General features: G+C 36.9%; 2 protein-coding genes across 2 annotated transcripts; both read left to right on the top strand.

The window, feature by feature from the left end:
- Window positions 1-364: 364 nt before the first annotated feature.
- LOC121754135 lies at window positions 365-1598 on the top strand. The gene is made up of 4 exons (XM_042149480.1): window positions 365-517; window positions 656-774; window positions 1087-1187; window positions 1295-1598. The coding sequence occupies exons 1-4, from the start codon at window positions 469-471 to the stop codon at window positions 1416-1418; spliced, it is 393 nt and encodes a 130-aa protein (XP_042005414.1). The 5' UTR covers window positions 365-468; the 3' UTR covers window positions 1419-1598.
- Window positions 1599-8860: 7262 nt separating this feature from the next.
- Window positions 8861-14761, top strand: LOC121755525. The gene is made up of 7 exons (XM_042150826.1): window positions 8861-9317; window positions 9992-13481; window positions 13560-13649; window positions 13740-13805; window positions 13902-13991; window positions 14147-14323; window positions 14494-14761. The coding sequence occupies exons 1-7, from the start codon at window positions 9022-9024 to the stop codon at window positions 14527-14529; spliced, it is 4245 nt and encodes a 1414-aa protein (XP_042006760.1). The 5' UTR covers window positions 8861-9021; the 3' UTR covers window positions 14530-14761.
- The last annotated feature ends 6 nt before the right edge of the window (window positions 14762-14767 follow it).

Genomic DNA, 14767 nt, shown 5'->3' on the forward strand with positions numbered 1-14767 from the left:
AATTTACACATTAAAAAAAGTTGCTGTTTGATAGTCCAAAACTTATCAATATGCAGTGACATCCACCAACTACGCTACGCATGCACTTTTCTAATAGATATACATACAAATAAATAATCCAATCTAATAAAGTTCTGGTTTAGCAAATCTAGGGGCAACAACAAAATTCTAACATGTCCTTGCAGAAAAAACCGGCTGCCAAAGTCCAAAGTTTTATCTCCAGTGAATAAATATACTATTGTTAGTCGCACTAAATGAAATTAAATTATTTATTTGTCACATGAAGATAAGATCAAACCAAAAACCATGGCCCACCAACCATTCCACTCAGCACCGACAACCATGGCCCACCAACCATTACAACCCAATTCTATCTCTTAACTATATATAAAGCTTACAATACATCACTCCTAATAAAGTTGTAATAAAACTAAGTTCACTTGCAAACTTCATAGATTTCATTCAATTATGGGTTCTCTTATGGCAGGTTGGGGCTCTATCAAAGACCCTAAAGCTGGTTAGCAAATTTTTTGTCTCTATATTAGTTGAATTGATGATTAATTATTCTTGCTTGATTATTAATAGATGTTGTGCCCTGCATATTTTATATCACTAATTCATTTTTTCCTAATTCATCTTTTTCCTCCCTATACAGTTAATTTAACAAGGAATAAATCACTGACCAAGGATGAAATTGATGCCTTTTGGAAATCCAAGAAACTCAAGGAGGAGGAACACCTCAGAGATATCTCTCTTCTCTCACCTCGAACACAGGTTAACTTTCTCCTTATATTAATTATACAAAGAATTTAGAGTCTTATTTATTTCTTCAAATATTATTTATATGATATATTTACACTATTTATTTTATTTTCTTTCTAGTATTTCTTTTTTCTTTTTTATCTTACAACCTTATATATAATCTTGTGCCAGTACAAAACAAAACAACCTTGTTGTATACAATCTCGTGCCAAAAACAAAAAGAAAATGGTTGTGGACAAATGGATTATATTATCTTCTTTCAAAAAGTCTTGCATCACCTTTAATAATTAGGATTGTGCATGGTTTGTTTAAAATGTACTGCAGAAAATGATATTTGAAGAAGCGGTTGAAAGCTGTGAGGGTGCAAATGGTGAAGAAGCGGAAAGCGAGACAAGTCTGGAGAAACTATTACAAAAGAATGGCTGGTATATATCAATACTAATTTTCTCATTTTTAAATATAATAATCAACTTTATGTCAATTAACTTTGGCTCATAATCACTCAACACTGAAATTGAATTTATAATTTTAGGTGGATAAGCAGTAACTGGGCATTTCTAAATGAGCCTCCGGTTATTCGACAAGAAGGAACCGGGCATAAGTATGTGTCACAGTTCCATGTTGCTGATGCGTCCGGTTCGACCGGACCGGTTTGATGTGGCTGTAAATTGATCTAATGTTTTAAGAGCTGTGAAATTATATTTTGGGATACCTTTACGTTAAAACTGAAGTAGATTTTGAGTGCTTTTTTACTCTTACAAGTTTTCCTTTGTTTGTTTGGGTTGAAATATAGTAGTAGTATGGATATGAATATAAATATAATGTATTTCAGTTAATATTGCGTCTTCAGCTATAGAATAGCAATGATGTTTTGAGTCGCATCAATAGATCCTATTCCCACGACCGAAGCAAATGATAGAAATAGATAATTAGACTTAGGAAGTCATGTCGAAAAAAGATTTTTATAAGATAAATAAATTACGCCTTTGACAAATTTACTATCGATTGAAGAAAGTTGTTACTTCCGTAAGATAAATTATGCCTCAAATGTTATGTCAAAGTTAAAGAAAGCTTTTTTTTCATATGACAAATTATGCCTTAATAAATGTTTTTGGATTAATGTATTATTTTAAGGGTAAAATTTTTTTTAAAAAAATTATGAAGTTTAGATCAAATTCTTGTTCTATAACTCTTAACAATTGATTATCAATATAATTTTTCAAATTTCAAACTAACAATTATTTGAAATCGTTGTACTGTGACCCAAAGGCCCAAACTATAGGCCCAAGTTGCTGGTTAAAGAAAATTCAGAATCAACCCAACAATAGACTGATTAATAAATTGGTAAATCCACAAATTTGTCTCACATCAATTAATACAATGATAGTGTTTTCGAAATTTGCAGGATGTGTCCATCTTGAATTCAACTCAGGTCTCAACTAATTTTCTTGAAACCGATTGTTAAATATGCTATAGATTCGTATTTATTGCCTCCCATTATAACGTTTAGGGTTCTCATAATAAGCTTGATATAAGGGTTTAATGTATGTTATATTATTGTACATGAATGTTTATGAAAATGTTAATGTTGATTAAATTTATGCATAAATTTACAGGTGCACCATTGTGTATAACTAACTAGTTTTTAAAGTTTTATAATTGTAAAATAGTGCTCCAGTACTTTTGAATAAATAAGACTAACAAAGTGAAGAAACATCTTTTGAATTACATACACTTAACATGATGAGCTGGGGTTGTAATTAGGAAATAATTGGCCAACTTGAAAATAGATTAAGGTTTTGAATAATGAGTGTATAATATTCGGACATGAAATCAATTGACTATCTGCTAATCATTGAATGATAGATAATCAAATTTGATCTTACATTTTTTGGGTTAATTCGTGCATCTTTTGTAGAGGTGGGCCCCTTAATGTCTTCAATTTTTGCACCAAATCTTGGTTGGGGACAGCTTCAGAATCATTCAAATGTACAGTGCATATTAGTAGTAGTTTTAAAATAAAATAGATAAATAGTTCAGGTGTTGCTAATACTAGAAAATGACCTATTTTATTAGCACAGATATTTACTATAAATAGATAGAGATTAATTTTTATTAAAAAAATATGACCATTTCATATTTTAACATAACATGTCGATCGCTTAATATTGATCTCGAGACGTTATTGAAAACATATTAAAAAATTGTGTAGAAATTTATACGAGTAAAATTTAACATGTATGATATCAATGAATAAAATTGTAGTACGAGATTCACCCTATATAAAAACTATCTGATGTGAATTATTCAATATAGTTAAAACATCACCAGCAATAAAAGTGAAGCAACTCAATCATACAATTTAGATTAAATGTTCAATCAACTTTTAAGTGGACGTTATCACAATCTAATATCTATATCTGCTTTTTTATGCCTTCACTCTTTAGATCTCCTTAATTCTTACAAGTAATAATAATTGCTTTACTTTAGATTCTTTGCTTTAATCATAACTACTATCTAACTTTTATTTTCATCATCTCACAATCTGCATTTAGATTGAGCTTTTTCGTCATTATATTAGTAAAATATAGTATGATTGAAGGATTTCTAAGGATGTCGATGAACTCATGTTTGTTAGGATATTTATGGTCACTTGTTTTATGTGTGTTTGAATTGAGATTAATTTTCTTTTATATTTTGATGAAATGAAGATTCGTCAATAGTTAAGTGATGATGTATTTTGTGTCAATATAATTTTTTTTTATAATCTATGCAATAATTTGTGTACCCTAAATAAAAAAAGTATTGGAACCGTCACTATCTCCACCTAACATCCACCGTTATGAAATTTTGGATCTTTTTTTAATTTATTGAAAAAATAAACAAAAAAGTACACCTTTGTTCGTGCGTGGTAGCCACTATCCAAAGTTTCACTATACTTTTGTTTCAATTATGTGAGCAACATTATACTGTTTAACGTGCGTTCAAAATAAAATAAAACTGTTATTTGTTTAAAGATTTTATAATTGCTGAAATAAATTTGATTCACCAATAAAGACGAATAAAAAAGATACTTCCATCCATGTTGTGGGTCCTGCATTTCGTCATAACCCAAAGTCTCTGATTATTTCTACTATAGTTATAGAGATTATAATACAAATGAAAATGAATTATAATAGAATTTGAAATAAAGCAGACAAACAATGTCCGTAATGAAGATGACACTCTGTAAGTGGACACTTTGTGTTGAGGGAAATTCTTGTATTAGATCCAAGTAAATTCACTCTTCTCCTATGTTTAAGAATAACAAATACTCCTAAGGGGTGTGATCCTACTCCTAATATAAGTAGTTAATATTCTTATTATTGGATTCATTAAAATTATGGTTATTAAAACAAAAGCCAAATTCTTAGTGAACCCACTATACATCAAACCAAATCTATTGTTGTAAATTTCGACGCAAATAAGACCTTTATTCACTTCCGATAGTACTCAACTAATTTATTAAATTAATTTTTGTTCCATGTGTATAACTACTGCATAAATGGTTGGAATAACTAATCTAATGCTTATATTTTTATTTGAAAAAAATGAAAATTTAAAAAAATAAAAAAGAGCTTGCATACCATCGGTTGGCTATTAGAGTGTCCACAATGGGGGAGCCGCGGCCTGCGGCTCGGCGCGGCCCCCCATTGCAAAGGCCGAGAGCCGGGGAGGTGAGGCGAGAATCGTGGCTGAGCCACGGCCGCGGCCTTCACGCGGCTGAGCCGTGTGAGCCGCGGCCCTCCCATTGCAAGGGCCGTGAATCGCGGCTGGGCCGCGGAAAATTATTATTATTTTTTTTTTTAATTTTCAAAATTTTGTTATAAATATACTACATTTCCACTCCATTTTCCAACTCCATTTTACTCCCATTTTCCTCCAATCTTCCCTTCCAACTTCAATTTAACCTTGTAATTATTGATTCCGACGATGAACAATTCCAACAAGCGGTAGATCTAGAGTTCCAAAACCTTGTTGCGGCGGTGCAACGTGAAGCGGAAGAGGCAGAAGAGGCGGCGGAGGCGGCGGTTGAGGCGGCGGTGGCAGTTGGCCGGCCATTCCATCATCGGCGATTTTTCGATCGTGATCATGTCGGGGCAGACCGCAGGTTGATGGAGGACTACTTCAACGACAACGCCCGTTATCCGCCATGGAGCCCATACAGGTGGGTGTACCACGTAGTAATGAATACTTGATCCAGAGGTACACCGATATGCGGAGCCAAATATCGCATGATTCACTGCAGGTTGATATGGTTGAAGAGGTCTGGAACCGTAGAAGGGGCGCTGCAGAGTGATTTGGGTTTCCGGCTTGTTGTTTTTAAATTATGTCACTTTCGTTGTATAATTTTCCTATTTCAATATAATACAACGAAGTTATTGTTACATTTTTTATAGGTTGTGAATTTTCTAATTTACGATCCACATTATTTTACTTTAATTAAATTTATAAATATCATAAATTTAAAACTAATAAAATTTATTAGACTTAAATTAAAAAATAATATTAAAAAAATAAACAAATTAATTTTTTTTAAAGAGGGCCACATTTGGTGGCCCTTGTTATTTTTGATAGTTTTGTTGACTTTACCATTACGGAAGCCACATGAGAGCCACGAATGGTGGCCTTCAAGGGCCACCATTGTGGACACTCTTACAACGTTCTTGTGAGTGGAAGGGCCACGAATTTTGTACAAATACTTTTTGAAACAATAGTAGAGTACACAACTACGACTTTGATTCTCTCCGCCCCATTTTAGTTTATTTGTTCTCTCTTATTATGCTCGAACAAACTCGATGTAAGAGTTCTAATTTAATTTTATTGGAGCATATGTAATGATACAAAGTTCTCACTAATAAGAACAAAAAATAGACATATCAAATATACTTTTGATATTAAGATTTAAATGGACAAATTATCCAAACAAAAAAGATGTACAAGTTTTTTGATATCACTGGCTCCGGGCTAAACTTTCTTTGGCTTCAGTGACCTTGTTAGGTGATAGGGCTACGACAATAGCATTTATCACCATTGAACGGCACTAACTATCTCACCCACCGCTTCTATAGGAAATGGTATACGTTCGTCAAGATGATTTCACACCCAACAAAGGCCAAAAGACCTTGTTTTGAACATAAATAGAAGTTGCAACTTTAAAATTCTTATTTAGGTGAATGCAAATCTTACACATAAGCTTTTAATTGTCTTGAAAATGGTATATTTAATTACTACTATCACTTTACTTATGGCACCTACAGTGGGGGGGACAATGTGCGCGGACGATGGACGATGCGTCGTCCTCGCCCGACAAATAGTCCGCGGAGGAAGTGCGGACGATATGGCATCGTCCGCCCACTGTGGGCGACGCGGACGATGCAACGCGTTTTTGTTTTTTTTTGAATTTTGTCTATTTATTAAATCTCGTTTCTCATTCTATTTTTCATGCGAACATTTCTTGCATCTCTCATTCTCTCATCCCTCACATTTCTCCATCTCTCACAAACAAAAATGAACCACGACGACGACCGGAGTTCCTTTAGGGCGGTAGTCCGACCTTGACTCAAGCCTTAAATGCAGCCGTTCAAGACGCAATGGCGGAATGCTTAGCCGAAATGCAGCGCAAGGAGGCTGAGGCGGCGGCGGAGCAGATCCCCAAGCCTATTCGACGTCGGACGTTTGTCCTCCGCGAATATGCCGCAGCTCACGAACGTCTAGTTGCAGACTATTTTGCCGAGCAACCACAGTGGGGCCCGACTGTTTTCTGTCGCCGGTTTAGAATGCCTCGTTACCTTTTTCTCAGCATTGTCCAGACGTTGGAGTCACGTGATGAATACTTCCAGTATCGGGAAGATGGCATCGGCAGACCCGGACTTACGCCGTTGCAGAAGTGCACGGTTGCACTCCGTAAGTTGCCCTACGGCACCACGGTTGACATGTTCGACGAGTACCTCCACGTCGGAGAGACAACAGGCCACGAGTGCCTGAAGAGATTTTGTAGGGGAGTTGTGGAGGCGTACATCGACACATATTTGCGAAAGCCGACTGCTGTAGATTGCCAGGGCCTGATGAAGATGCACGAGACGGCGCACGACTTTCCTGGGATGCTAGGGAGCATCACCGATTGGACCGATGATGAAGGTGCATCTAGCTCCTCCAGCACGGCGACCGCGCCCCCGCTCAAGGATTATCGACGGGTTTCAATGAGGTTCTATTTAGACATGCCTCAATGCGCAACCAACAAGACCATGCTCAGCTTATGAACGACATGATTGAAGAAGTGTGGGCCAGTAACCGTCGTCGCTGAGTTTGCGTATTTTTTTAATTCGTATTGTAATGTATTAATTTTATAAATGAAATGAAGGTTTTCCCCAATTTTTGTATTTATTTAAATATTCAAATAAAAGAAAATGCTTAGGGAGCCACTTAGAACGGATTATAGGGCGCCCCACTGCAGGTGAACGGATAGGAGGATAAAATGCTGATATGACAGTGCATAGAGCGGGCTTTAGGGCGCACCTTAGAGCCCCCTATTGATGCCCTTAGTCGGAGATTACAAACGTTATTGATATTATTAAATAAGAAGAAATAGAGACATTACCTCGAATTCAAAGGAATTTCCATGTGAAACAAATTTGAATTTCTTTCTGTTTGGGGACTAAGTTTAGGACCCACTAAATTATGCAATGCCATTAATTTGTTGTAGTTAGGGCTGGCAAATCGTGCGGATTGGGTCGTTATCGGGTCAACCTGATAATGACCCAACCCAATAAGGCCTAACCTGAATCCGACCTGTTAAGGAAACTATAAATCCGAACACGAACCCGACCTGCTACCTTCAAATCCGAACACGACCCGCACCCGACACGAACCCGTTATCGACACGATATAATATGGGTTGACACGACACGATAACAACCCGAACCTGATATTACACGATTAAACCTTAATTTTTAACCTAATTTACACAATTAAAATTCGTTTTATACTATTTAAACCTAATTTATAAGAAATTAAAAAAATAAAGTAATATATATATTTTTAAATAATAATAAAAATAATAATATTATTTCTTAATGGGTTACCCGTATCCGACCCGCATCCGACCCGAACCCAACCCGAAATTATCGAGTTCTTAATGGGTCAACCCGATAAGGACACAGATCCAATAAGACTTGACCACAACCCAATAATTTCATGCGAATTCGTGTCAGATTATCGTGTCGTGTCAAAAATTGCCAGCCCTAGTTGTAGTACAAATTATCACGTTTCATCTTTGTCTCTGGGACTGGTCCTGTCTCTAATGTTAAAGCCATTAATATCCAGCTACAACTCATCAATAAATTCTTCTCGAAAATTCTACCATAATTTAATTCATATAATTTGATTCAATTAAATAAAGAATAACATTTATTAATCACCGCCTTGTCAGTCCACAAATACCACTACTCGCTTAGCGTTTTTAACTTTTTGTGCAGTTTTCTTGTTAGAAATGAGAATAGTCTAATTTATTGATTAATAAATTTGCAATTATTTTCTTGATTCCCCCACGACTTTTCATAGAATATTCACATCATATATTCGCTATATATTTATCATTTTTTTTATATATTTAACTCTACTAACCCTACTAACTCATTAATCCAATGTATTAAAAATATTAACACGGTGACATTAAAATGTCAATACATAATATTAACACAGTATATTGAAATTCAACAAAATTATGTATTGACATTTTAATGTCATCGTCGTGATGATATTTTTAATACACTGCGTTGATGAGTTAACAATTTAAATAGTTAGTAATTAATCACACCCTTATTAGTACATATTAGTATTTATTTTATTATTATTTTATACTTCTTCGTCCTACAAGAATATATTCTTATATTGCTTCCTTTTATTTTACTAATTTTACGTTAAAAATCATCTCGAATCTGAAATGCATATTTTTTGAGGATGAAAGCTGTGCACGTTTAATTAAATGCAATCATTCATGAGAGAGATGTATAAATTACATTACATAAATAAAGCGACATTAAAACAGTTTCCTATTTCTCTCTCTTTCCTTCCTTCTCTCTTCGTGTTGTCTGTCAGTCTGTCTGACTTGGAGAGTTTTTTCTCAACAGACAAATTACTTCACGACGAAGAAGAGAAGAAGGAAAATCAAACTGAACGCAAAACCCTAACGGAAGAAGATCGAACCTATCGATTTCCATGGAGTCGCTGTCTCGACCACCGCACAGAAGAAAGCACTCCTCCTCTTCATTCTCCCGCAGAAACCCCTACGCCGACTTTGTGCTCTCCGGAGGCGATAAAGCAAAGTGTCAGCCTGTCGAGTACGCCGAGATTTTCTCAGGTTCTTCTTCCATTCCGGTTCTCGATCTTTCCGGTTTGAGCAAACCGGACGGTTGCCGGAGCTCCGAGCTCGATTACTCCAACATTTTCGGTGCTAAGGCTGGTGACGTGGCCTTGACTCATGAGCAGCTGTTCAATAAGAAAACCAAAACGCGGTGAGTATCTGTGTTTTTTGTTTATGCGCGTTTTTTTAAAATTTAATCATCCCAAACGGTTTGATTTTTTTTACTGTTGCGTTTATGTATTTTGATTTTTGGATTGTTTGTTGTGAGTTTGTATGATTTGTTGGTCGGTTCATTTAATTTTTCCTGTCAGAGTTTGCATAAAATATATACTCCTTATTTTGGTTTTTGGCAGTAAATGATTCTATCTTTGCATTTTCTCCAAGTTTTTCTTTTAGTTTTTGGCAGTGAATGATTCTATTCTATGTTTGCATTTGCATCTAAAAACGAGAAACGTTATGTTGCTGTGATAAAGAGGACTGTCGTTTAGCAGTGGTTCTGTTTGTGATTGTAATTTAGCTATCCTTCTTTTTTCACATGGAAAAATATTGTTGAGCATATCAACATCTGAAGTATGAATATATGTGCTTGCTTCTTCTTTATGTGTCTTCCTTGCTTGTGTTAGGCCTAACACTCGGAGAAAGTTGTCGTTTTGTTTTTTAGTTTATTTGGTATTAAGGGGTGCATGAGTGAATATATGAATTAGAGTGGGGAAATGAAGTGTGCTATGATTTTGATCATCTTTAGTTGTGTCCTTTTATTTGATAATGTTAAGGAAAACATTTGTTTGGTGACATTTTCTTGAATTCTTTACATTACTGTAATAGGATTGCGGCAGATTCAGATTCTCCGTTTCCAGGAAAGGCCAAAAGCTCATTAGGTGGTAATGGTCTTCAGCAGCAATTTAACTTGTCATTTAACAAGACCAGTCAAAGAAGTAGCAATGAATCGAATGGGAAAACACATATAGCACCGCTTCAAGCTGTTCCTGGTTTTACTCACTTTGTTGATGATGGAACTCCTCAACCGCAGAAGAAAGAGGGTGATACCCCTGTTCTTGTAGTGAAACGTGAAGTTAGCCGGACCTGGAGTTTCAGTACTGGCCCTGATGCAACTAAGGTTAAAGGTGGATTAAGTTCTGAAAAGTCACGCGCACCGGATAAGTCATGTTTACCAAATTTTGCTTCTAAAGATTCTTCTGTAGAGATTGGTGGTGAAAATTCACCGCCTCTCTCTGATGAGGAGTTGGATGAAAATTCAGATGCTGCCAAATCCATTGCTGCTTTGAAGAAAGCCATAGAGCAGGCTCAGGAAAGTATGAGACTTGCTAAAACAATTATGCAAAAGAAAAGAGAAGGTACTAAAGATGGTTCAAGGGCCAGGAGGTCTAAGGGTCGGTCAAAGGTTGAGGTCCTTGAGGATGAGAAGGAAACTCGGACTGAGCATGCGTCTGGTGGTTCGAAGGAGAACAATTTGAAAGGGAAAAATCACCGATTAGATCCTACAGTCCATGTGCTCAGCAAGGTTGGTGGAAGATCTGATCCAGTCCTTAGTCATAGTGACAGTCTTCTAAATGCTCGGAAGGCTAATGTGGAATCAGTCGTGGAGATTTTTAAACCAACTAATGAGCATGCATCTGGTCTTTCGAAGGAGAACAATTTGGAAGGGAAAAATCAGCGATTAGGTCCTACATTCCATGTGCTTGCTGAGGTTGATGGAAAATCTGATCCAATCCTGAGTCGTAGTGACAATCTTCTAAATGCTAGGAAGGCTAATGTAGAATCAGTCATGGAGATTTTCGAACCAGCCAATGATCATGGAGATGCATTTGTTGAGGTAGATAAGAATTCTACTCCAACTTGCAGTCAGAGTGGGTCAATTAACACCAAGAGAAAGGATGAAATGAACAATATCAGGCAAAATGTTGGGGTATCTGAACTACATGGACAGACAACTGATATTCCCGGATTAGCAGAAACTTCAGTTCTGGAATCTGGGAAGGTAGACTGCAATGCTAGCTCAACAATGCATCAAGCAGAAAGGCCTGAAGTTTTTTCTAAAAGGATAGAAAGTGCGGAGAGCACTTCTAAGAGTCTGCAAGAGCTGGAGCAGAGGCCTAATGAGGATGCTGTGGATCAGTGTCAGGCAACTGTTAGTCCTGTAAATGAACCTGCAGAACTTCTGGAACAGTTGGAAAGAGTCTTAAGTGTTTCTGGAAGCACACAAGAGCAGGAGAAGATTATGCATGGAAATGGACATTTGAGGATCAGCCAAGAAAACAAGCCACCCGAGGATACTGGCTGCATTGTTGATAAGAAAATGTATGAGAAGAAATTTGTGGAGCATGAAGAATCGTATTTGGCTGAACATTTGACAATGCGCAGATCTAATTTCAATACTTTCCGTAATGATTTACTAATTCTGGCTGAGGAAAAGATGGTCGATCAAGCACACATCGATAAGCAGCCTGAAAATTACTCTGAGTGGAAAGAAGATGGCCAAGATTCACAATTCAGTGATGAAGAAGAAAATGCAATGGTGCAGAACGAGGAGATTATATGGTATGAGAGTGAACTGCAGCTGGAGGAATCTGTGGAGGAAAATGGAAGTGAGAGGGAGCCTGGAATCGTTCCAGTAGTTGCAGAAGCTGCGGCTAAGGTGGACATGGTTTTCAAGTCAGAAATTGATGACGAGAAACTGAAATTTGAACTTGATGAAGTTAGTCAAACCGTGCCTGGAATAAATGGGGAGAATGAGGTAGCAATGAGATGTATGGATGCATCAGAACTTGAGGCAATTGAGACCATACAGATAGGAACAAATGGTGATGATAAGGTTCAGAATGGTAGAACTCCTTTAGATGTTGAGGAATTAAATCATACTGATGGAGCAGCAGATAGAAGGAATAATCTTCCAGACATTGGTCAGGAATTAAATGATTCTGCTTCTCAAAAGGATAATAGTGAAGCCTTTGCTATCCATTCAAATGATCGTGGCACCATTTTCAGCAATAGTCATGGTGTTAATACTTCAACCTTCTTCAGTAGGACTTCAGAACCTTGTAGTGCTGACAACGAAGCAGAACAATATGGAGCAGTTCTTAGAGGCTGTGAAGAGAACTATAGCTTGCCTCTAGAAACTGAAGAGGAAAATGAGGCAGATAAACAGTTTGAGGTGGAGGTAAATATAATGGCTGGAACAGATAGCTTGTGTGGATGTTCCTCTGCAGAGAAGTTTACGGATGTCCAAGTGAACAATACTTATGACGGGTTCTCTTCCGATAGCAAGTCTACCTGTTTCGTTTTAACTAATGTGGATCAAGAGAAAACACTGCCAAACAATGAGGATATGTTCAAGACAGCTACTGAGATTCATAATGCTGCGAACACCAATATGCAAAATTTTTCTGAGCGACATATTTCTACTGATAACCAGTTGGAAAGAATTGATACCACAAATGTAATGCCAGATATGCGGCAAAACTCAGAGAACAGTGAGGAATCTCAATCAACCTCAAAAGTTGAAAGTGTAGATGAGGTATCAGCTGATGAGTCTCCAGCTTGTAGAGATAATGCAAAAGACATATCCTCAAACAAGGAAGAAGGAAAAGTTGATCTTGATATGAAGTCTGATGAAAGAGTAAATGCTGCAAAACAAAGTGGATGTCTGAACTTCAAAGACCAAACTCACCTCTCTCAAACAAATTCTGAACCTAAAGAGATGGACAAATCTCCAGAAGCTGAAAGGGATATAAAAACAGGTCAACACGTGGAAGAAAATATCCAGAATCTTGGCAGAACCTCAATCTCAGAAAATAAAGATGCCAAAGGAAATGAGCAGGATTGTGAGATGGATTCTTGGCAAAGGATTGAAGCCATTAGGAGAGGAAGAGAACGGGAAAAAGATAGAATTGCTGCTGAGAGAGAACGGGAAAAGGATAGAATAGCTGTTGAAAGAGCGATTCGAGAAGCACGTGAGAGAGCTTTTGCTGAAGCTCGAGAAAGGGCAGAAAGAGCTGCAGTAGAGAGAACAGCAGCTGAAGCTCATCGGAGAGTTAATAGGGAGGTACGGGAAAAGACTGTGAAGGCATCCTTAGGGACTAGGCCATCAGTTGATAAGGCATCCACTGAAGCCAAGATCAGAGTGGAACGTGCTGCTGTAGAAAGAGCAACAGCAGAGGCACGTGAACGTGCTCTAGAGAAAGCAATGTCTCAAAAAAATTCCATGGGCTCTAGAGGACAGACTGCAAAATATAATGCAGAAAGGTCTTCAAGTTCTTCCAGCAATAATGGATTGAAGCATAGTTTCTCATTCTCTGTGAGTATCAGTTTTGTCTGTTTTGCTTGTGACAAATACTTTGATTAAATACGGAAGACTAACTTAGTTGTCTTGTAGGATTTGGAGAAATCTGATGGAACCATCACTGAATCAGCAAAGAGATGTAAAGCAAGTTTAGAGAGACACCAGAGGATAATGGAGCGAGCGGTAAAGCATGTTCCATTGATTCTTGTGACTAAAAGCTAACACCCCCTCCCCCCTCCGAAAAAATAACTTAATGTCTGAATATCTTGCCAGGCAAAGGCCCTTGCTGAGAAGAATACGTATGATCTTCTTGCCCAGAAAGAGCAGGATGAGAGAAGTGTAATGTTTTAATTCGATAAGTTTACAACAAAGCAGAAGTTCAGTGTATTGCTTATTGACTTTTGATTTGTACTAAAATGTTTCTTCTTATTGCAGAGATTAGCTAAATCTCTTGATGCTGATATAAAGAGATGGGCCACAGGAAAAGAGGGGAATTTGCGTGCACTACTCTCGACTCTACAATATGTATGTGCTAGCTCTCCACATCCAGAACTGAATAAACTATCACAATAGTTTGCATTCCATTCAGTTCCATTACTTGCATCAACTTTGTGAAATGTGAAAACTCATTCCTATCTACTGAACGAACCTCTATTATGTTGATTGGTCTTCACCTGCAGATTCTTGGACCTGATAGTGCCTGGCATCCTGTCTCACTGACAGACATTGTTACTGCTGCTGCTGTAAAGAAAACATACAGGAAAGCAACTCTTTGCGTACATCCTGACAAATTGCAGCAACGAGGAGCTAGCATTCAACAAAAATACATATGTGAAAAGATTTTTGATCTTCTGAAGGTATGTTGCCAGATATCTTTTGGAAACGAGAATTCATGAATAATGGAATATGTTACTGCTGGAAAACAACTGATTTTCTTGTATGATCATTCGTTTCTTCATTTACTGATACTTAGTCAAACAGCCTATGTTTCTTGTTTGGTAATGTACTGCTGCTCTATCAAACACAGGTCGCATGGAACAGGTTCAATTCAGAGGAAAATTAACCAGAAAAGGAGCGATTATTATTTTAAAAGGTGCACCTTTACATTTGATTTAATTGATTTCATTATTTTTTTCTTAGAAATAGGTTGGTGGCAATTACCTCATCTTTTGATAGCTTGATGTAAGTGAATGACCTTAGACTGCTGATGAGCACGATTGCACGAATGTATGTATATTTGATAGTGATATCGTCAGGTTTTACATATAAAAAAAAGAGCTAAATAATTTACATAATAAATA

The sequence above is a fragment of the Salvia splendens genome, chromosome 11, assembly GCF_004379255.2.
Source record: "Salvia splendens isolate huo1 chromosome 11, SspV2, whole genome shotgun sequence".
Classification (NCBI taxonomy): domain Eukaryota; kingdom Viridiplantae; phylum Streptophyta; class Magnoliopsida; order Lamiales; family Lamiaceae; genus Salvia; species Salvia splendens.